The sequence below is a fragment of the Chelonia mydas genome, chromosome 5 (assembly GCF_015237465.2).
Source record: "Chelonia mydas isolate rCheMyd1 chromosome 5, rCheMyd1.pri.v2, whole genome shotgun sequence".
Taxonomy (NCBI): Eukaryota; Metazoa; Chordata; order Testudines; family Cheloniidae; genus Chelonia; species Chelonia mydas.
The window spans coordinates 27,072,449-27,095,796 of record NC_051245.2 but is presented as its reverse complement, the minus strand read 5'-3'; the positions used below and the strand labels follow the sequence as shown (position 1 = coordinate 27,095,796).

Below are 23,348 nucleotides of genomic sequence, written 5' to 3'. Positions count from 1 at the left end.
TTATTATCGACTGCCTACCGTGTTTTACTACGATAAAAGATAGCTTAGATTATTGTCATAAATTTGTGTTTTGGGTGGATTACTTATGAATTTCAGAATGTTTATTTTCAAATTATAATTGGTATGTTTGTGGAGGACTTATCAATTACTATTTTTGCTCTTACGGCTGTACTTTTTCAGATTTTTTTTATTGCTCAATATAATCAAATATCCTAGGTGAAGCTTTCCTATTTAAAAGTAAAAGTATTTATTAGGCAGTTCATGAATATTAACATTTTAAATGTTCTTTCAAACTGTTTGGGATGTTGTTAGAGATAAGGGTTTAAATAGACTTAAATCATAAGGATTATCTATTTATCTATTTCCCTATAATACTTTTAGATTAAATTCTATCATTTAAACAGTGGTACAAACATCTACAGTAGGGGGAATCTTTCATTATTTTTTACCATTTTTGTTTCAGGGTCCATCTTAGACATAAGAGGTTATGAATGCCCATCATCTGCCATGTCTACTGCTGAAGTCATCTACTGGTACCACCAGCAGCGTTGCAAGTAAGCACACATCAGAAGGTAAACTACCTGTATCCCCCCCTCCCCCCCGCCAAGAAAAAAGACTTCGCCATCCAGTATAACCACGGATGAGTTTGTAATCGGGACCAGAAAATTCCATCAAGACTCCATAGATGAAAAGATTGCTTGGTTCATTAATGCAACAAATTCTCCTTTTCATCATCTTCAGAAGAAACATTTCATTGACATGGTTCAATCATTACGACCAGGCTATGCGCCACCCGAAAGAGCAGACGTCACTTGAAGGTTGGTTGATGCAGTGTAGGAGAGGGAAATTGAACAGTGTGAAAAAAACATTGACAGGATACTCATTAATCTGAGTCTTGATGGGTGGAGCAGTGTGTACACAACAATCCAATCGTAGGTGATTGTGTGATAAGAGAAGATGGGGTTGTCTATTTTACAGAAACAATTGATATGCTGTGTGAGCATTTCCTAATATAATACTTAAAAGAAGTAGCAGTAAAAGCTGTAACAAACTGTGAACAAAAAAAAGTGTCAAGTGCATAGTTTTGTCCTGACAACGTTGTAAATGTATGAGAAGAAATCTAGAAGAAGATAATGAAGGGAACCTGCAATTTTTATAATATATGGATGCGGAGCTTGTTTGGTACATCTTTTAGCCAAAAACTTAAGTACAACTCCAGAAAAACTGAAAATGTTGAAATTGCAGAATACTTTGGTAACAATCACTTTGCTTCAGCTTCACTGAAGAGAGCCGGAAGATCCAAATTAATTCTCCCCCAAGATGTACAGTGGAATTCAGTGATTGACTTTTGAGCTATTTATTAAGAAACTGGCCTATTCTGATGACAATTTGTGAAGAAAATCATGACAACACAGATGGAACTATCACACCACAGTAGTCAACATCAGACTAAAGAGAAATGTGGAAGATATCCTGACTATACTGAAACATATTTTCATAGCCTTGGATAAATTGCAGAAAGATTGCTGTTGTATTGTTGATTCTGTTGCAGTTTTGAAAAAACTTCAAGAGACACTGAAGGAAGAAAAAACCCAACAACAAAGTTCTGTTGCAGGCTGTAAAGAAGCAGATGGATCAAGCACTTACTCCTCCTTTTCTTGCCAATATTTTCAACCCAGAGTACTAGGGTAGATGCCTAACTCCTAGACAAGATGATGCAGCTATGGCATTGGTGACAATTAGATGCCCATCAGTCATGCCAATTGTAATAAATTTCAGGGCTGGTGGTGAACTATTTAAGCAGCACAGGTTTTGCTAATGTTTTTAAAAAAAGTTACACCATTGGACTGGTAGACGTCATTAGCTAAGCACCTGCGCAGAGTTTATTGAAGTGCTAAACCAGCTTTAGACAGCAGTAGTCTCTTCAGCAGCACAGATTGAATTAGTTCAAATGAAAAAATATTCTAAGTTGGAAAATCTATTGGGAGTTGAAAAAGCTGGAAAACTTGTTTTTTTTTTTTTTCCCTCATCCAGTCTATGAATAAAAACAAGGAGGGAGAAGGGGATGAAATCTACTATTTTTAAAAGTCTGAAGGACAGCCTAAGTAATTTAGGAGACTGCTCATTTTCAAGAGACTTGGGCAAGTAGGAACTTACATTCCCATTCCTTTTACTTAGATGTATTTGAAAAGTTTCCCAGGCTGCCCTGAAATAATCAGTTTAATTCAATGAGTACAATTAATCTCTCTGTTTAATAAATCATTTAGTTGTAATTGTGAAACATATTTTGATAAAAGATGGTTATGTATCCAAAACGCTTACGGTTATTTTGTTTAATAAATACATTTTATATGCAGTTTTGTGTCTTTAATTAAATTCCATTTACTGTCCTAATGCTCTTGACACAAATAATGAGAGAGAAGTTAATTATTCATTTTCTAAATACTAAAAATGTACAGTTAGTAAGAATTTGCAAATATTAAGTTATGTAATTGCTTAAATAAATGTGATAGTGTGTACCCTTCTAGTCACAAAAAGATGTACCAAATCTAGTATAAAGATTCTACTTAATTGTAAATCAACATGATTTAATGGTTATATCCATCAATGAGTGTGCCTTTTTTAGAAAATATCTGAAGTACAAATGGAAAAGCTTATTTAAATTGAGGCTTTCCACTTCATGATTTAAATTGATTCACCTGTTAAATCTTTTTCTTTGTCCCAATTATCTAATAGAAGTACCTCCATTTCACATAATGCTCATTTTAATAGTACTGCTTTCTAAACTAATATATTAACTGCAATTTAAAATCCAGATTCACCAGTGAGCTTTGAGAGCTTTTTACTGCTCCATCACATCTGCGTGAGGGGGGAGTATATGGAAAAAAAAAATCCAGTATTTAAAAATCGGTTTAGGCTAGTCAGGGACCACAAACATTAAAATGCCTTAATCCTAATCCTATAGGTATTTCATTGTCTGGGTACAATGCAAGAAGGACATGAGACACTTGTTATGGATCTTAATCAGGCTGCAACTTTATTATATAGATGTCTGGGACTACCTGGCAGATGGAGTGTACAGTGCAGGCAAATCCATGATTATTCAAATCAATTCTCCGGGATTTCCACCAGCCCCCCTTTGTTTCTATCCAGGTCCCCCAGCTAATCTTTGGCTTGGACCTTACCATCCACCACCCTCATAAGAGGGTTAAGGTGGGCTATGAGAATGAGGGGAGGTTGGTTCCCTGCCATACCAATCAGAGAAGTCCACAGTCCCCTCCCCCGTTCTGTTCCTTTATCCATTACCTCCTTTTAAGTCCTTTAACAGGCCATTTATCTGGTCACTGGCTGCCTTCCCTATGGAGTACTTGCACTGGCAGCTCTTGCAACGGCCACAGAGAGCAGTGCATAGTGGTAGCTATCCCAGCATGCAGGTGGCTGCAACGTGCTTTTCAAATGGGGTGGAGTGTGACAGGGAGTGTGTTGTGTATATGTGGGGGGGAGGAGAGCATGTCAGCATGCTGTCTTGTAAGTTCAGACAGCAGCAGACCCCCCCCCCCCTCCCCCCCGCCGCACCCTTCCCCCCCACACCATTCCACAGTAATGATTTGTTTTGTCTCGGAGCAGATAAGCATGCCAGCTGTCGGAAACAGAGCTTTCAAAGGGCATATCTGCATTCCTGCAGTGATTCCAAAACAATGACAAGAGTGGCCACTTAATTTAAGGGCATTATGGGACGTTTCCAGAGGCTGATCAGAAGGTAGTAATGCAACACCTCGTTCACGCTGACGCCTGGAAATTTCAGCCAAGGCGCACCAAGTGTAAATCTTCTCGCCGTGGTGGAGTACCAGGAGCGCTCTAGCCGTGGAGTGAGAGCGCTCTATGTGCCTTGCCAGTGTGGATGGGTAGTGAGCTAGGGTGCCCAGGGCTGCTTTAATGCGCTCTAACTCACAAGTGTAGCCAAGCCCTAAATTGTGACATATGGCCTACCACCTTTTCTTCTCACCAGAAAAGGTCCTCTCACACCCACTGTGGAGAAAGTGAAAAAACCTCACTCTGCCGAAGTCAAATTCAGGCGGTGTGGGAAAAATTCCTTCCCAACCCCCCTTTAAAAGGAGCGACTAGTGTAGTACTCACAGCAGGTCCTAACCCAGCCTGCCATTTGCCTCCACTAGGGGCGGGAGGGAGGGTGGGCACTAGCTTCCTCGCTGCGTGGAACAGACACACTTGCCCCACCCAAGTTTCATACCTTTATGCCCTGGGAGGGGGGAGTCATTGCTGCAAAGCTGTCCACCGAGCATCTTCTTTACAACAGTTTTTGACCTCATTCTCGCTCCCCCCCCCCCCCCCCCCCCCCCCCCCCCCGCCCCCACCATAAACCAGAGCCCCAGACAAACTCTGCCGCACCTTACTTGTGGTGCAGTCATTGTCACTGCAGGGCAGAGTTAAGTGTGTTTCGGTCATTAACTGTGTATTTTTAACATATTTGGATTTCTTTTAAGTGTAATCTTAAACCCAGGAAATGTAGAGTTATGCTGTGTGGTGTGTTGGTTTTTTTTTTTTTTTTTTTTTTTTTTTGGTGGTAATTGCATCCCTTTAATATGTTTTTTTACTCTTAAATTACTGATACATGCTCTCAGCTAAACTCCATCTTTTATGTCTGGGAATCATGTACTCAGTGTAAAGTCTTCAGAGATTCTTTTAATTGTGTGTACAGTATCTATCACAATTGGATTCTGATCCTTGATTGGGGACAAAGAACAAATAATCCTTAATCTGTTCACATCTATGAAAAGGGCAGCATGGTGTGTCTTTGAGAACAATGCCTATAAATCTTAGAAGTGAGATGCATTGCCTACTTGAGTGAAGGAACTGAAATTTTTGGAGTAGTTTCTGAATTCTGGACTTCACATGCATGTGGGTGTGAATTCAGAGTGCTTATTGTCATTGTGAATAGTTTTCCCTCCAGACATTACCTCAATAAACTGATAGTGAAGGTTATGCCTTCATTCACATGCAGTGCCTCAGATTGCATTGTTTATTGACTTCTTAATGAGCCTGATATGTGACGATCTTCCAAACTTAAATGAACACCTTGATAAGCTATGAGTACTTGTAAAGAACTTTCACTTTCAAAAAATAATTTACGTTTATCTACTTAACTCTGACCAGTGATTGATTCAATTCCATTGAATGTTTCTAGTCAAATTATTCCTTATGCTCTGCTTAATTCCTGTGGACAGCATCGAGTTTGGAAGGCTGTTCTCAGAGGCTTGTTTGCAAACAACTCCATTGCACCCAAATACTTTGTGTAATCTTCATGTGATTCAGGTATAACACAGTGGTTGTCTGGGGTTGTTTGTTAATTCTGTGGTCCTCTTAAAGTGAGAGGAAGAAAAAAAATTTATATAATTTTTAGTCGGAGTTGTTAAATGAACTTTTGCATGCATTGTAGTTGTAAATTAGTCCCAGGATATTAGAGAGACAAGGTGGTCCAATAAAAGATATGCCCTCACCCACTTTATGTCTCTAAATGCAATGTTTGAGGTGAAAGGAGTTCCTGACCTTTAGTTTTAGTTACTTGAGAGAAGACTTTAGGGAAGTTTCTGTTTGAGCTCACTTTTAGCACTTTAGACCATTTGTTTTCAAACTGTGAGGCATTTTCGCCCCTGGGCAGGGTGCAGTGAGGTTATCAGGGGTCAGGGAGTGAGGTTTCCACAGGGCTCCGGCCAGCCAAGTGTCCAGTCCAAGGCAGGACAGGACCTCTCTTTTACCTCTGGTAAAGGAGATGGGGAGAGCATGGCCCCTTCCAGCCCTCCCCAGGCAGCAGCCGCCTGCTGCTCTCCCCTCCGTGATTTCTGGGGACTCCTTGAGTGCTCTTCCTGCTGCTGCCCAGTCCTGGATGCCCACTGGTCAACAGCCCTGGGTATTTTTAAACTGTCCTGAGTCTGTGGGAGTGAGAGGCTCTGGCAAGAGGGGGGGAAGGCAAGGACGCCTTGTCCATTCCATGCCACTCTGCCCTGGGCACCTCCGGGGGTGGAGCCAACTAAATGCTGCCACCACTGTGCTCCTCTTGGGTGAGTCACTTTCTGCAGTAGATGGGAGTGGGTTAGCAGCGGGGCTGTTATGAGACTCCAGTGTAGAAGGGGAAGTTTGGGTAGTTCTGCTTTAGATTAGTTTTGTAGGATCCTCTGATAGAAGTGATATTGGCTGGTGCTTCAGCCTGCTGTTTCTACTGTAAATATACTCACAATACATGCACTGGTTATTGTATTAACTACTGATCAAGCATCTTGGAAGGGATGTGTGTGAAATTACACATTAATCAATTAACTCATTTATAAAGTCATTGACATTTTTGTGGAAATCTACCATGCTTCCTGTTTGTTCTGCCAGTATATGCTTAACAGGAACAGTGGTTGGAACATTGTCTGACCACATGTAAAAATAATGCTGCCAAATCTGCTAGGGGAAGGTGGTGTCACTGGTGCTAGTGTGATGATTACAGCTTGTGGTCCATCCCTTCACTGGCTGCTTTATGAAGTAGAGCTCTTTGGTGTTATCTTGAACACGCTAGGGAATAGAATCTCTGACTCACCGCATTTACCCCACCTGAATCATAATGTATCTCCATCCTCCAGTGCTTTAATGTCATGAGAATATTGTAAAATATGGATTCTTCTTGCTTTCTGATTTTGCATTTTTAGCATATGTGCTGGAGGATTCTCTGCACCTTGAAGTCTTTAAACCACAATTTGAGGACTTCAATAGCTCAGACATAGGTCAGGGTTTTGTTACAGGAGTGGGTGGGTGAGATTCTGTGGCCTGCGTTGTGCAGGAGGTCTGACTAGATGATTGTAATGGTCCCTTCTGACCTTAAAGTCTATGATTGTCATATTTTCAAGCTTTTCTCCATAACCAGGAGGGCTAAAAAACTTTTTTAAATGAAAGATTGATTCTAGGAGCTAGTGTTTCAGGAAAACTAAACATTGTGAGACTCATGATAAAATCGTGAGAGTTGGCAACACTGCCAATCATATCTTCCTACCTTTTCCTACTATTTATAGGAAATTTCAATCCATTATTCTGCAAATATACACACACCAGTTCTGGACTTCCCCCTGCTGCCATGATATAAGAATTTACAGGGATGTCAAGGAGAAAGTTCTGCACTGAATCTTGGATCTTTGATTCAAGGGGAATCCAGTTAGCTGCAGAACCTCAGGTCTGGTTAGGGTGAGGATATATATCTCAGTTGCAGGTAGGAAAAGAATGGCTGTAGTCAGGCTGAGCCAGATTACTTTCCATAAACTGTGTTCACTCTGTGTTGTTTTACCCCACCCTTCCCACTGGTATTTCTCTCATCTTATACCCTTTTGTTCAAGTTTATTTCTGGTAATGATATGAAAATGAGCCATACCTCTTTTACCTAGTTGGAATCCGTTCCCTGTGAGTATTGATTGGAACTAAGGTTTGAGTTGATGATGTTTGATCTACATGCTGACTACTTCATACTTCTCTCCTGAACAAGTGTATTCTGAGGTGGCATTCTGTAATTCTTTATCAGCCTGGTCCTTCTGCAATTGTATATTGCTGGTATGAACAGATCATAATGGACCAAATTGTTTTACTCATCTTTGTAGTTTAGTAATAGAAAAGACCACTTGTCCTCTCAATTTCCTGCTTATATTGTAGCTTGTATACTGGAGTCCCTTCTCCAGGACAGCAAGATTGTGCTGCAGTGAGATCTTACTGGGGGATTGGTGTGTGTGTGTGTGGGTGTTTTTTTTTTTTTTTTTTTTTTTTTCCTGTTTGATGGTAGGGGTTTTGGAAAGTATCCAGGATTCTGAGTTGCATGAAAAGCTTGGGATGCTTTCTGGCCCCTCGGTAAGCTAGAAAATTAGTTTAGCAAGATTTCTTTCAAGCTTTGTACTCTGTATGAATAAGAATGACTGTATCATTAGAGAAACGTACTTGCCTATAATTCAGCCTCTGTGAAGATATAACTAAATTCCTATTTGTCCACCTTCCTTCCTCTCAAAGTTTAAACTTTATCGGCTTAAGTCTGATAATTTACGGCGTTCTTTGCTCCCTGTTTATCAGAGAACTGAAGATGAACATTTTAGAAGGCTCGGTGGTATTGGCAGCTGTGTGTTACTGGTCCAAAAGCTTTTGTGAGCTAGGGAAATTCCCACCTATGCCATGCTAAAAGCAAAACCAAAAAGAATAGGAGTCAGTTAAATTATATTTTCAGAGAAGACAAATAATAGGGACGTAGTTTTCCCCTTCGGTTATAAGCCCTGAAATGAGGGGTTATGACCTAAACTGAAAGCAGTACCATAACTATACCCTAGCATCATTCTCTTTAATTTTCCTTTATTATGGCTTTGACAGCTTGAAACATCTAAAACTGCATAAAATGCTAGAAAAATAAACTATACAGAATAATCCTGAACTTGGATCATGATGGACCTGCCAGTAGAATCTCTTCCATCTTTAAATTGTATGATCCTCTCAAAAGTAAATGCTTTTGATGTGGTATCCAAATATATGTGTAGAATGTTTTATATCGACCTCAGTTTGTTTAGTGGGTTTTATTTGGTTTAACCCTGATGCATAACATTCTACCATACACTCTCTCCCCAAGCTATCGTCTATGTGTTTGACCAGTTACCTAATTGATGGTGCTTACTGACTGTTCAGGTGGAAGTTAGACTGTTGGAGTAAATTTTGTTGGAGTAAAGGTTGCATCTCCTAGTGGTAGGGCAGGCTCTTGCCCTGTTCTTCTACATCAGTTCAGGATATGTCTTGAGTAGAGACTTGTCCATTTATTCAGATTTTGTGATCTGCAGTAAATCTTTTTGAACAACAGAGACCAGTAATGTGTTTATGGAGTTATGGGGGATAGCGCTCTCTGTGATTAGAGCAGTCATTTTCAAACTGCTTTGCACAGAGCTGGCTGGTCAGAAGGTGCTTGCTGTCCTTTTTTTCCAGCTGCAAGTTTCACTAAGACAGTAGAAAATGCATTACATATTTCACTAATAATGCTTTTCCAGTCTGTGATAGGATTACTTGAAAGGGCTAATGTCTCATGTTCTCAGTTGTAGCCGGTCCTGGCTGCTTTAGAAAAGCAGTTCCCTGAGTCTTGATTACAATAGATCCACCTCCAGGCAAACTCCTTCTTGCTGCTGCTTCCTAGCGGGTCCCTCTCTGGCCGTGGTATGGCCTGGGATAGTGGTTGGTTGGGAAATATAAGGTATTAATATCAGAAAAGTTAAGAAGGTGAATATTTTATTGAATGTTGCACAGCTTCTGTTAAACAATGCATGCCTACAATTTGGTATCATGGAAGAATAGCCTCTGGCTAAGGCACTGCACTAGTATTTGGGAGATCAGGGTCACTTCCTAATTTGACCACAAAATTCCTGAGTGACGCTGAACAAATTGCTCATTCGTTGTGCTTTAATTCACAGTCTGTAAAAAGCAAGTAATACTTCCCTCTCAGAGATGCTGAGGATAAATTCATTGAGATTTCTGATGTGCTCAGGTATTGTAGTGTTGGAGAATATATAAATATCTAGATTTACAAATTGCTGAAGTTTGTTTAATAACAGGATATTGCTAAAATTTTCCTTTGAAATAGGTGTGTGTTCACTTCTTGAGCTTGTGCCACTTACTCTGGGAACGCAAATACGCATATTGCGGTTCTAGGTGTAAGCCAAATCGGAACTCTTTGAAGAAAAACAGGCTAGATCCTTAACCAAAAGCAGGAAAAATAAACAGGGTACCTATTATGTTTGGGAAAATATGTGGTGAATGCTTGTTTTTCTGAATCATATCTACCAATAATCTGTTTCTTTTGCAGAACCCTATGATAACTTGAGGGAGATTCTCCAAAATGTGGCCAAATTACAAGGTGTTTCAAATATGAGAAAACTAGGCCACTTGAATAATTTTACTAAGGTAAGAACTTAACTGGTACAGCTTGTTTAGTGGTCATTTCTTTTAATGATTATTTTATTTTTACTATGCCAGATGTTTGTTAGGAGCCTCACAGTAGTCCCTGCTGCGAAGAATTTATGATTCAGAATTTAGATGTGACACCATGGCGGGAGAGAACAAACAAGATCATGCATTAGTTCACTTACCTCTTGGTGGCTGAATTTTTGTTTGTTTAATTCACTCATGGGTTTTGTGACAGAAGTGAGTTTTGGTAGAAATTTGAATGACGTGCGCAAAGCTGGAATAGGTTTGAGAGGGGAATGGAGTTGCACGGAAAAAGGAATAGAGATGTTTGGGGGGGGGGGGGGGAGAGGACATAGAGGGAGCATTTCCAGAGATCTGGGGAAAGTGAAAGGAGACTAATTCAGTTATAAGTAGAAATGTACCTTTTAATGTAAGGCAGAAATACACAGAGCAATGGATAGCCAGTAGAGCAGTTCAGAGAGAAGAGTTGTGGCTTGGTCTTAACAGGAGGCAAGAAATATTTCAAAAGCAGAATTTGGGTAGACTAGAACAGAGAGGGTTAGTAATAGGCCGTTTTTTTTCCTACTTATATTTACTGTTGATTCACGGTGGTATGATTTATAGTTTTGTCACTTCAGTCCAGGTAACTGGTGCGCAAACACCAAAATAGTGAGCGGTATATAAATGCCTTGGTAGTATATTAGATCCTGATTTTGTATGGAAATTGACTAATGTTTTTAAAAGTGTATTTAGTGTCTCTTTTGATCAAGCTAATCCCTTTCCAGTTACATTTATTCCATACTTACTCATACTTCAAAACTCCTACTTTAAGGGGGTGATTATATGGGCTTGAAAATATAGTCTCCTCGCTGACAGTTTCAGCGAGTGTTGTTGGGGAAGGAAAAACCTGACTGAAATTTCATTCAGAAATCTGTGATGGAAAGGATGATACAGGTAACTTCTTAAGTTGTTCTATGTTAAATATCAAAAAAATCTGATAAAAGGAAATGAATAGGAATTATGACACTTTTTTTTTTTTTTTTTTTTTGTATTTCGCATTATGTACATTTGAGTTATACCTGCTATCTTTAGTGACTAAAATATTTATTCCTGTCACTGTAAAACCAACATAGTTAAGAAAATGATCTGGATTCTATTACTACATGTACATCAACTAATTTTTATTAAGTTCAAACCAGGGGTGTGCACAAGGGGGGGGCAAGCAGGGGCACAGTTCCCCACAAATCAGCCTGGGCACAGAACTCCGCTGGGGCAGGTAGAGCTAACTGCTCGGCCCCTGGGCGGTGGAGGGAGGGAGAGCCAGCTCCACTGGCCCTTGGGCCATTTGTGGGAAAGGAGAAGAGCCAGCTCCACCTCCTGTAGCGGGAGAACTAGCTCCTCAGTGCTGGTCCAGGGCAGGAGATGACAACTCCTCTAGTCCCAGGGCCATGGGGGAGAGAGGGAGAGCCAACTCCACCGGGCCGTGGCGGGGAGAGGCAGCTCCTCTGGACACAGGAGTTGGGGTGGGGGTGGGGGAAGGAAAGGCAGCTCCTCTGGTTGCAGGGACACAAAGTGCCCCTCCAAAAGTGGCCAGTTTTTTATACCTGTTCATGCGACTGGTTCCAACAACTGTGAAGGTTGTCAAATCTGCTTCATTCTCATGCAGAAAGAAAAGGAGTACTTGTGGCACCTTAGAGACTAACCAATTTATTTGAGCATAAGAGCGGTTAAACAAAGGACTCCTTGAAACCTGTCCAGAAGCCAGTCCGAAGTCTTTAAAGTGTGCATCCTTGAAGTTGAAACTTGAATTGTGTTCCTCTGAGTGCCTGAGCTATGCATCAGTGCTGTCTGCGTCGATGCAGTCAAGCAGATCAGCTTCACTCACAGTTCCCTTCACTACAGGAAGAGCTCTTCATACCACAAGTGAAGTTACATCTACCATTGTACAAAGCACAGAAGGTCCTAAATGAGAGCTGATCATCCTCAGTACCACTGACAAATCTCTCTCTTCCAGGCCAGCTCTGAACCTCTTGACACCCGCTTCATGCAGGCTTAGCCTTTACAGAGAATTTGGAGAGGTCTGCAGTGTGTAGTGAGATTTTTGCCCCTTTGGATAATTCTCAACCATTTTTGTCTAGACTTCCTTTTCAGAAATCTGTCCTGGACCAGCAGTCCCATCCAGAGCTCCTTATCATGACACACGCATCAAAAGTTCTTCCTCTTTATTTGAAATACTTTACACTAATTTATCAAAGTCAGCTAAACAAAAGAGCCAAATAACACCCTTCCAGCTCATCAGAATTCAGAAAAAAAACTCTTACTGTGGCATCCGACAAACAATTGCAACTTTTCTCTCATAAAAGGGCAGAATTTCCTCCTTCCCTTCAGAAGAATCTGGGACAGTTTAGGGGAGGCTATTTAATGCCAGTGGTCTATAATGTCCAGTGAATTGATCCCCACTATAGTGGGGATTGAAGAATTGTAATTACCCCAAATCAAGTGTGATTATCTCAATTCAAAACCAGAATGGTTAGGTTTTTCCTATTCTCTAACATCTGGGAGATTAGAATTATCCAAGTGTACATGCTACATAAACAAGAAAGAAACTTATTTTTTGAGTTTGATAAGAACAGGAAGTTCGTTTCTGTCCTAAAAATAGATTTTTTTTTTCACCCTCTGGCAGAGCCACCATCAAGCACAGAAAATCCTGATGTTTGTGGGCAGAGTGGGTGCCACCAAAGAACTGTGTGAATAAAAAGATAAAAATCATTCAAACAGGGTTTTGAGTTCTTATCTACTGGATTAAGAATCTGTAGTTTCAGTGATTACAAGTTCACAAGTGCTCCCTCTACACCAGTGGTTCTCAAACTAGGGCCACCGCTTGTTCAGGGAAAGCCCCTGGCGAGCCGGGCTGGTTTGTTTACCTGCTGCGTCTGCAGGTTTGGCCAATCGTGGCTCCCACTGGCCATGGTTCACCACTCCAGGCCAATGGGGGCTGCAGGAAGGGCAGCCAGCACATTCCTTGGCCCATGCCGCTATCTGCAGCCCCCATTGGCCTGGAGCGGTGATCTGCAACCAGTGGAAGCCGTGATCAGCCAAACCTGCGGACGCGGCAGGTAAATAAACTGGCCTGGCCCACCAGGAGCTTTCCCTGAACAAGCGGCTGCCCTAGTTTGAGAACCACTGCTCTACACCAAAAAGAAGGGTTGTAGATGAATGGAAGGGTTCAAAAACTCCCAAGAGGTATAAAAACAGACTTCTCTCTGACACAGCTTGTGATGCCATCAAATTCATACCATACTCTTTTAGTGTAATAAAAGTGGCTGTTGCAACTTGTGGCTCAGAGCAGTTGAAGTGCACTGTGAATTTGGGTTTCCTGATTGGAGTTTTTGGAGAGCGTTGGGGACAACTTCCTGGTACAAATGCTGGAGGAACTGACATGGGGCCGTGCTCTTCTTGACCTGCTGCTTACAAACAGGGAAGAATTGGTAGGGGAAGTAGAAGTGGGTGGCAGCCTAGGCAGCAGTGACCATGAAATGGTCGAGTTCAGGATCCTGAACAAAGGAAGAAAGGATAGTAGCAAAATACGGACCCTGGACTTCAGAGAAGCAGACTTAGGGAACTGATGGGCAGGATACCCTGGGAGGCTAATATGAGGGAGCATGGAATCCAAGAGAGCTGTCTGTATTTTAATGAAGCCTTATTGAGGGCGCAGGAACAAACCATCCTGAAGTGCAGAAAGAATAGCAAACATAAGCAGCAGGATACGGACCCTGGACTTCAGGAAAGCAGACTTTGACTCCCTCAGGGAACAGATGGCCAGGATCCCCTGGGGGACTAACATGAAGAGGAAGGGAGTCCAGGAGAGCTGGCTGTATTTCAAGGAATCCCTGTTGAGGTTACAGGGACAAACCATCCCGATGAGTCGAAAGAATAGTAAATATGGCAGGCGACCAGCTTGGCTTAATGGTGAAATCCTAGCGGATCTTAAACATAAAAAAGAAGCTTACAAGGAGTGGAAGGTTGGACATATGACCAGGGAAGAGTATAAAAATATTGCTCGGGCATGTAGGAAAGATATCAGGAGGGCCAAATCGTACCTGGAGCTGCAGCTAGCAAGAGATGTCAAGAGTAACAAGAAGGGTTTCTTCAGGTATGTTGGCAACAAGAAGAAAGCCAAGGAAAGTGTGGGCCCCTTACTGAATGAGGGAGGCAACCTAGTGACAGAGGATGTGGAAAAAGCTAATGTACTCAATGCTTTTTTTGCCTCTGTTTTCACTAACAAGGTCAGCTCCCAGACTGCTGTGCTGGGCATCACAAAATGGGGAAGAGATGGCCAGCCCTCTGTAGAGATAGAGGTGGTTAGGGACTATTTAGAAAAGCTGGACGTGCACAAGTCCATGGGGCCGGACGAATTGCATCCGAGAGTGCTGAAGGAATTGGCGGCTGTGATTGCAGAGCCCTTGGCCATTATCTTTGAAAACTCGTGGCGAACGGGGGAAGTCCCGGATGACTGGAAAAAGGCTAATGTAGTGCCCATCTTTAAAAAAGGGAAGAAGGAGGATCCTGGGAACTACAGGCCAGTCAGCCTCACCTCAGTCCCTGGAAAAATCATGGAGCAGGTCCTCAAAGAATCAATCCTGAAGCACTTAGAGGAGAGGAAAGTGATCAGGAACAGTCAGCATGGATTCACCAAGGGAAGGTCATGCCTGACTAATCTAATCGCCTTTTATGATGAGATTACTGGTTCTGTGGATGAAGGGAAAGCAGTGGATGTATTGTTTCTTGACTTTAGCAAAGCTTTTGACACGGTCTCCCACAGCATTCTTGTCAGCAAGTTAAGGACGTATGGGCTGGATGAATGCACTATAAGGTGGGTAGAAAGCTGGCTAGATTGTCGGGCACAACGGGTAGTGATCAATGGCTCCATGTCTAGTTGGCAGCCGGTGTCAAGTGGAGTGCCCCAGGGGTCGGTCCTGGGGCCCGTTTTGTTCAATATCTTCATAAATGATCTGGAGGATGGTGTGGATTGCACTCTGAGCAAATTTGCGGATGATACTAAACTGGGAGGAGTGGTAGATACGCTGGAGGGGAGGGATAGGATACAGAAGGACCTAGACAAATTGGAGGATTGGGCCAAAAGAAATCTGATGAGGTTCAATAAGGATAAGTGCAGGGTCCTGCACTTAGGATGGAAGAATCCAATGCACCGCTACAGACTAGGGACCGAATGGCTAGGCAGCAGTTCTGCGGAAAAGGACCTAGGGGTGACAGTGGACGAGAAGCTGGATATGAGTCAGCAGTGTGCCCTTGTTGCCAAGAAGGCCAATGGCATTTTGGGATGTATAAGTAGGGGCATAGCGAGCAGATCGAGGGACGTGATCGTTCCCCTCTATTCGACACTGGTGAGGCCTCATCTGGAGTACTGTGTCCAGTTTTGGGCCCCACACTACAAGAAGGATGTGGATAAATTGGAAAGAGTCCAGCGAAGGGCAACAAAAATGATTAGGGGTCTAGAGCACATGACTTATGAGGAGAGGCTGAGGGAGCTGGGATTGTTTAGTCTGCAGAAGAGAAGAATGAGGGGGGATTTGATAGCTGCTTTCAACTACCTGAAAGGGGGTTCCAAAGAGGATGGCTCTAGACTGTTCTCAATGGTAGCAGATGACAGAACGAGGAGTAATGGTCTCAAGTTGCAATGGGGGAGGTTTAGGTTGGATATTAGGAAAAACGTTTTCACTAAGAGGGTGGTGAAACACTGGAATGCGTTACCTAGGGAGGTGGTAGAATCTCCTTCCTTAGAGGTTTTTAAGGTCAGGCTTGACAAAGCCCTGGCTGGGATGATTTAACTGGGACTTGGTCCTGCTTTGAGCAGGGGGTTGGACTAGATGACCTTCTGGGGTCCCTTCCAACCCTGATATTCTATGATTCTATGGCAGGCGACCAGCTTGGCTTAATAGTGAAATCTTCGGTGAGTCTAAACTCAAAAAGGAAGCTTACAAGAAGTGGAAATTTGGACAGATGACTAGGGAGGTGTATAGAAATATTGCTAGAGCATGCAGGGTTTAATCAGGAAGGCCAAGGCACAATTGGAATTGCATCTAGCAAGGGATGTAAAGGGTAATAAGGGTTTCTACAGGTATGTTAGCAACAAGAAGGTTAAGGGAAGTGTGGGAACCTTACTGAATGGGGGAGGCAAAATAGTGACAGATGATGTGGAAAAAGCTGAAGTACTTGGTGCTTTTTTTGTTTTGGTCTTCACAGACAAGGTCAGCTCCCAGACTGCTGCACTGGGCAACACAGTATGGGGAGTAGGTGAGCAGCCTTCAGTGGTGAAGGAACAGGTTCAGGACTATTTAGAAAAGCTGGATGTGCACAAGTCCATGGGTCCAGATCTAATGCATCCAAGGGTGCTGAGGGAGTTGGCTGATGTGATTGCAGAGCCATTGGCCATTATCTTTGAAAATTCGTGGTGAGTGGGGGAAGTCCCGGACGATTGGAAAAAGGCAAATATAGTGCCCATATTTTAGAAAGGGGGAAAAAAGAGACCCCGGGGAACTACAGACCAGTCAGCCTCACTTCAGTTTCTGGCAAAATCATGGAGCAGGTCCTCAAGGAATCCATTCTGAAGCACTTGGAGAAGGTGGTGATCAGGAACAGTCAGTATGGATTCACCAAGGACAAGTCATGCCTGACCAACCTGATTGCCTTCTGTGATGATAATGACCTCTGTGGTTATGGGGAAGGTGGTGGATGTGATGTATCTTGACTTGAGCAAAGCTTTTGGTACGGTCTCCCACGGTATTCTTGCCAGCAAATTAAAGAAATATGGCTTGGATAAATGGACTATAAGGTGTATTGAAAGCTGGCTATATTGTCGGGCTCAACGGGTAGTGATCAACGGCTCGATGTCTAGTTGGCAGCTGGTATCAAGCAGAGTGCCCGAAGGGTTGGTCCTGGGGCCGGTTTTGTTCAACCTCCTTATTAATGGTCTGGATGATGGGATTAATTGCACCCTCAGCAAGTTCGCAGATGACATTAAACTGGGGGGAGAGGTAGAAAAGCTGGAGGGTAGGGATAGGGTCCAGAGTGACCTAGATAAATTGAAGGATTGGTCCAAAAGAAATCTAATGAGGTTCAACAAGGACAAGTGCAGAGTCCTGCACTTAGGAAGGAAGAATCCCATGCACCGCTAGAGGCTGGGGACCGACTGGCTAAACAACAGTTCTGCAGAAAAGGACCTGGGGATTACTGTGGATGAGAAGCTGCATGAGAGTCAGCAGTGTGCCCTTGTTGCTAAAAAGGCCAATGGCGTATTGGGCTGTATTAGTAGGAGCATTGCCAGCAAATTGAGGGAAGTGATTATTCCCCTCTATTCGTCACTGATGGGGCCACACCTGGAGTATTGCATCCAGTTTTGGTCCCCCACTGCAGAAGGGATGTGGACAAATTGGAGAGAGTCCAGCGGAGGGCAACAAAAATGATTAGGGGTTGGGGCACATGACTTATGAGGAGAGGCTGAGGGAAGTGGGCTTATTTAGTCTGCGGAAGAGAAGAGTGAGGGGGGATTTGATGGCAGCCTTCAATTACCTGAAAGGGGGTTCCAAAGAGGATGGAGCTCGGCTGTTCTCAGTGGTGGCAGATGAGAGAACAAGAAGCAATGGTCTCAAGTTGCAGTGGGGGAGGTCTGGATGTTAGGAAACACTATTTCTCTAGGAGGGTGGTGAAGCACTGGAATGGCTTACTTAGGGAGGTAGTGGAATCTCCATCCTTAGAGGTTTTAAGGCCTAGCTTGACAAAGCCTTGGCTGGGATAATTTAGTTGGTGGTGTTCCTGCTTTAAGCAGGGGATTGGACTAGATGATCTCCTGAGGTCTCTTCCAACACTAATATTTTGTGATTGAAGGCCAGGCCCCAAATTCACTTCTAAATGAAAAATGAATTTTTTTTAAACTTTCTTTTTCTCCCATCTAATTACAAATGTTAGTGATGCACACCCTGATAGACATTGGATCCATCATTACTGTCGCTATCAGAAAAAAAGCATAGATTTCTACTTTAAATTTTTTTCAAGTATCAAAAAAGAGTGGGACTTGTGACCAGTCCTGATCTTTCAAATATAAATCCATTATATGGGCCAATTATGTCATTTATATTATGCTGTTAACTGCCTCAGTCTATTCCTTATGTCCTAAAAAGCATTTGCAAAAATGATAATGTATAATACCTAGATGTCTGAGCATCATAGTCTTTTGCATACAAATGAGAGCAGGGCCATTTCATATTTAATATTTTAAAGTATGCATAGAGTTTTACAGGCAGATAAGAAGCCTTACCTCAGTTTCCTAGGCTTATTTTAAATTTTGTTTAACTTTGACATGAAAGTGAGATTTCCCATAGAGACACTAACGATCCTGATACTCATCAGGATGTAGCTTGGCTTCCTTTAGAGCTACAGGTGAGTCGCATCATGCGCACATTTAACTTACACGAATTCAGCTATATGTGCTTGGCAAAAAAAAAAAAAAGTGCGGGCGCATCCACCCACCTTTCCACTCAATGAGCATATGCCTCGGAGTGAGCGTGAGATGGGAGAGGGGAATCTGCTGTTCCCTCATTCGGTCTCAGTTCTCACGTGCCTCTCATAGTGCGAGCATCTCGCCACGCTGAGTGGGATTCTAATGTTTAAAGATACTGTATGTATTTTTCATACAACATGGCCCCTAAACGCAAGTCAACTACTTCATCTGGTGCTCAACCGAAAAAACAGCGGTCTGTTCCAACGCTGCAGGAAAAACTGGCTGTGTTGGACTTATTGAGAGATGGTATGTCGGTCTCCAATGTGGCGCATAAATATGGCCGCAACGAATTTAGCATCTGTGCCATCAAGATTCGAGAGAGAGAAATTCATCAAGCTGTGGTATCAAGTGCTCCAGTAACTGCTACAGTGACGAGCCAGGTGCGTGATAAGACTTTAGTGAAGACTGAAAAGGCATTAAACTTATGGCTGGAAGACGTGAACTGTAAACCCATGCCTATCGATGGCAACATGTTGGAAGAGAAGGCTCTTAGCCTCTATGCGCTGTTCAAAGCTCCTGCCAAAGAGGGACAGCCTTCTGATGAGAAGGAATTCAAAGCCAGCTAAGGTTCGCTTAACAGTTTTAGGAACCACTTCAACCTCAAAAACGTGCAGACTACTGGTGAAGCTGCATCTGCCAATGAAGAGGCAGCAAAAGCCTACCCCGAACAATTAAAGAAAATCATAAAAGAAAAGGGCTATCTTCTGGAAGAAGTTTTTAATGCTGACGAGACTGGGCTCTTCTGGGGGGAAAAAAAGCCCAACCACACTTACACTTCAAAATCAGAAAGACAAGCCCCTGGCTTCAAAGCAGTTAAAGACCGTGTGTCTGTGTTGTTTTGTGGCAATGTGGCTGGGCATTTAATAAAGCCGGGCTTGCTCTACAGGGCTGCAAATCCCCGTGCCCTAAAAGGCAAGAACAGAAATCTCCTGCCTGTGTTCTGGCAATCAAATAAAAAGGCTTGCGTGATGGCACCATTATTTCTGGATTGGTTCCACAAGTGTTTCATTCCGGAGGTCAAGCGGTACCTTGAAGAGAAAGGATTTGACTTTAAAGTGTTGCTGATCGTAGACAGTGCTCCTGGCCACCCTGTGGCACTCTGGTTTGCGCATAACGACGTTGAAGTAGTCTTCCCCCCCCCCCCCCGATACAACCTCCATCCTCCAACCTCTCGACCAAGACGTGATTCGCTGTTTCAAGGCCACGTACGCAAGGCTTACGTTCTCACGGATACGTAGCGCTATGGATGCTGATCCCAATCTTTATGTGATGGAGTGTTGGAAGTCCTTCAACATTGCCGATTGCATCCATTGCCTGTTTAATATAAGTGATACAATCAAGCCTGAAACAGTCAATGCATGTTGGTGAAACCTATGGAAAGAATGCGTGAATGATTTTAAGGGTTTCCTGACCATTGACAAAGAAGTGAAACGCATTGTTCAGGTGGCCAGGCAAGTGGGTGGTGATGGCTTTGTCGACATCCTTGGGGAAGAAATTAAAGAATTAATTGAGAGCCATAGAGAAACATTGACTAATGAAGAGTTAGAGGAACTGATGAAATCGTCTACAGCAGTGCTTCTCAAGTTATCTGTTGTGGGGGACTCGCAATTTTTTTTCCCAATGTGCACGCAGACCGGCAGCCGATGGCTTGCAGACCGGCACCGGTCTGCAGACCACCGCTTTGAGTAGCACTGGTCTACAGAAGACTAAGATGATGACGACTAACAGGAAGAGCCAGCAAGTTGGAATCTTCATAAATTTGCTGAAGTGTTCCAAGCAGCGAAACACTTGAATGATTTAATTTCTGAATACGATCCCTCTGTGGAACGAAGCCTCAAAATCACACGTTGTATTACGGATGATTTGAGACCGTATCAATAAATGTTTGAGCACCTCAAGAGACAACAGCAACAGATGCCAATCACCATGTTTTTCAAGGAAAAACAACCAGCAGCAGATGAGCCTACGCAATCAACTTCTCGAGCTGAACCAGAGCCAACCACTTCATCTACGACTCGCTCTCCATTACCCAAGCTCTGTCATCTGTCTCCTGGATCGACATCAAACCCTGACGACCCCCTGTAATGACCCCCTGTAATTAAAAATACAATACTGTAAAATTATATTTTGCATATGTACTCTTTACTGTATACATTATACATTTATACATTTCTGTATAGGGTTGTATACACAACCATGTACAGTATACTGTACTTTATGGGCGATTTAAGGGATTTTCAAGGGTAATTTTGACTATAATGCGATTTTCGCCTTACGCGCTGACTTTAGAACCTAACCCCTGCGTAAGATGCGACTCCACTGTGTTATCTTCACATCCCAATTCCCATGCCAACTATGGTTCTTGAGAATTGCAGTTGAGGACCAATACTTTGTAGCCATGTCGTGCAGTCTTTCATCATCTTTGATACTGTGGTTACCAAACCTAGCAATAATTATGGTCTCAAAATTTGAGGACTGAAGCATCCAAATATACTGTTATCTGTGCAACCGAAGACACTATCATCCAGAAGCCTGGAGGACAGAGGCAGTTTCCTTTCACCTAGTTCAGAATTCTGTGAAAATCTAGTGGCTAGGAAGATTAGGAAAGACCGATTAGTGGCAGAACTATGAGTAGACCAACTTCTAACACAGTTTTGTACACTGACAAACAGATCTTTTTTCCCTTGACAAATATATATGAAATATCTAGCTCTTTGCAGAGTATATTGTATATTTATTGAAAATATCATATTGTTTTGAATCAAGCTAGAAACAATGTCTTGAAACTTTGAAATAAGATGAATGACATAATCGGGGTTAGGTACTCAGGTTTTCAGTGTCTTGCAAAAGATTAGAGTTTTTAAAGTGATTATAGAATTCCAACCCACTGCAAATAGTCTAAATATTTCTGTTTTTGTGTCAGTTTGGTATTCCTAAGACTGACTTTTACAAAGTGCATACTTTTCCTCTTCAAAAACCAGTTTTGACTTATCTAATATGTTTTTTCATTTTTTGTAGATATGAGTGTATATGTGGAATAGTCTGAAGAAATAGTTTACTGCTAAGTTTCAGAGTAACAGCCATGTTAGTCTGTATTCGCAAAAAGAAAAGGAGTACTTGAGGCACCTTAAAGACTAACCAATTTATTTGAGCATAAGCTTTCGTGAGCTACAGCATCCGATGAAGTGAGCTGTAGCTCACGAAAGCTTATGCTCAAATAAATTGGTTAGTCTCTAAGGTGCCACAAGTACTCCTTTTCTTTTTACTGCTAAGGTAAATCTTATAGATTCTCACACTTGACACTGTCTGCAGCATATGACTGACAGAGCTGAGTAACAAGCCAAGAATTTAGAACCCTAGGCAGAGCCTCAGTTATGTGACCCTAGGAAACATACTGACCCAGATACCAACTGCCAGTTTCTTACTTATAGGCGGTGTTATTGTTGGTCCCAGAATATTTAGAGATACTAGATGTTTACTCTTTAATTCATTATGCTTTCCTATCTTCTGGTTTTATTTTTCATTTTTCTTTAAGGAAAAATGAAGGAGTAAATGTGGTATATTTTAGATGTACAGTAAAAATGATTTTCTATTTTAATACTTCATTATCTCTTCCTGGAACAGGCGACTTCTGGTCATATTGACCATTTTATGTTCAAAGAGTCAGTGAATAGGATGAGATGGGGCTTACCTTTATTTCCAAAACAGGGAATCAATATTTTTTCCCGTTTGCTTCTGTTTATATATTCCTTTTACAGTTTCCTTGTGTATGCCATCAAACAGTTAGTTACTTTTTGGCTAAATTTCTCCTCTGTTCAGCTGTATTTCAGAAAGAGACAGGAGTACATATGACTAATTGAATATGAACTCTCTATGAAGCAGTAGTGGAATTTGATACAAGTAGGGAGTCAGGATTTAAATGGGTTTTTAATTTAAGCAGGGATTTCAGATACAATTGGATTCTTTATTTAAGTAAACTAATGTAAATGGAAGTGCTCCCACCATCTTGTCTTCCCTCTGTTTGCTTTCTCTAAATTATGTCCTATGCTCTAGAATGTATTGCATTTACTTCTGCTGCGTCAATAGTACAACATTCAACATATCTCCTAAAACAGAAGTGGGCAAACTACGGCCGACCGTCCTGCCTGGCCCCTGAGCTCCTGGCTGGGGAGGTTAGTCCCTGGTCCCTCCCCCTCAGCCTCAGCGTGCTGTGCCACCAGCACTCTGGCCCGCCACTCCTACCGGGAAGCGCGCTTCTGCTGGGCAGCGGGGCTGCAAGCTCCTGCTGCTCTGAGCAGCGTGGTAATGCGGTGGTGGTGGTGGGGCGGGGGGTCCTGAGGGCAGTCAGGGGACAGGGAGCAGGGGGGTTGGGTAGGGGGTGGGGTCCCAGGGGGGCAGTTAGGGGTGGGGGTGTGGATAGGGGTTGTGACAGTAAGGGAGCAGGGAGAGGTTGGATGGGACAGAGGTTCTGCGGGGGGAGGTGTTAGGGGATGGGGAACAGGGGGGTTGGATAGGGGGAGGGGCCAGGCTGTTTGGGGAGGCACAGTCTTCCCTACCTGGACCTCCATACAGTTTCGCTATGCCGATGTGGCCCTCGGGCCAGAAAGTTTGCCCATCCCGTCCTAAAAGATAGATACTATGTTTTATGCATATGACCTTAAGCCAAGAATGTAGAAACCTAGTCTAAATACAACCGTTTGTTTCAGTAATTAGTAGCTAGCAGTAAGTAGTAGTAATTAGATCAGTAGTTGCTGATCCAGTAACTGCTTCTAAGTTTTCCTCTAGATACCCTTTTTTTGTATTC

General features: G+C 42.7%; 1 protein-coding gene across 5 annotated transcripts in view; it reads left to right on the top strand.

The window, feature by feature from the left end:
* Positions 1 to 23,348, top strand: part of RICTOR (RPTOR independent companion of MTOR complex 2) — a 183,309-nt gene that overhangs the window by 28,703 nt on the left and 131,258 nt on the right. For 2 of the 5 annotated variants that reach the window (XM_037902703.2, XM_037902704.2), the window contains 2 exons: positions 464 to 554; positions 9,866 to 9,963. The exons of 1 other annotated variant lie outside the window; for it this stretch is intronic. In XM_037902703.2, coding sequence (XP_037758631.1) covers positions 488 to 554; positions 9,866 to 9,963 — 165 coding nt within the window. In that variant the 5' untranslated portion in view covers positions 464 to 487. The remainder of the gene's footprint in view (positions 1 to 463; positions 555 to 9,865; positions 9,964 to 23,348) is intronic. 2 more of the 5 variants (XM_043547431.1, XM_037902702.2) reach the window with 1 other exon arrangement.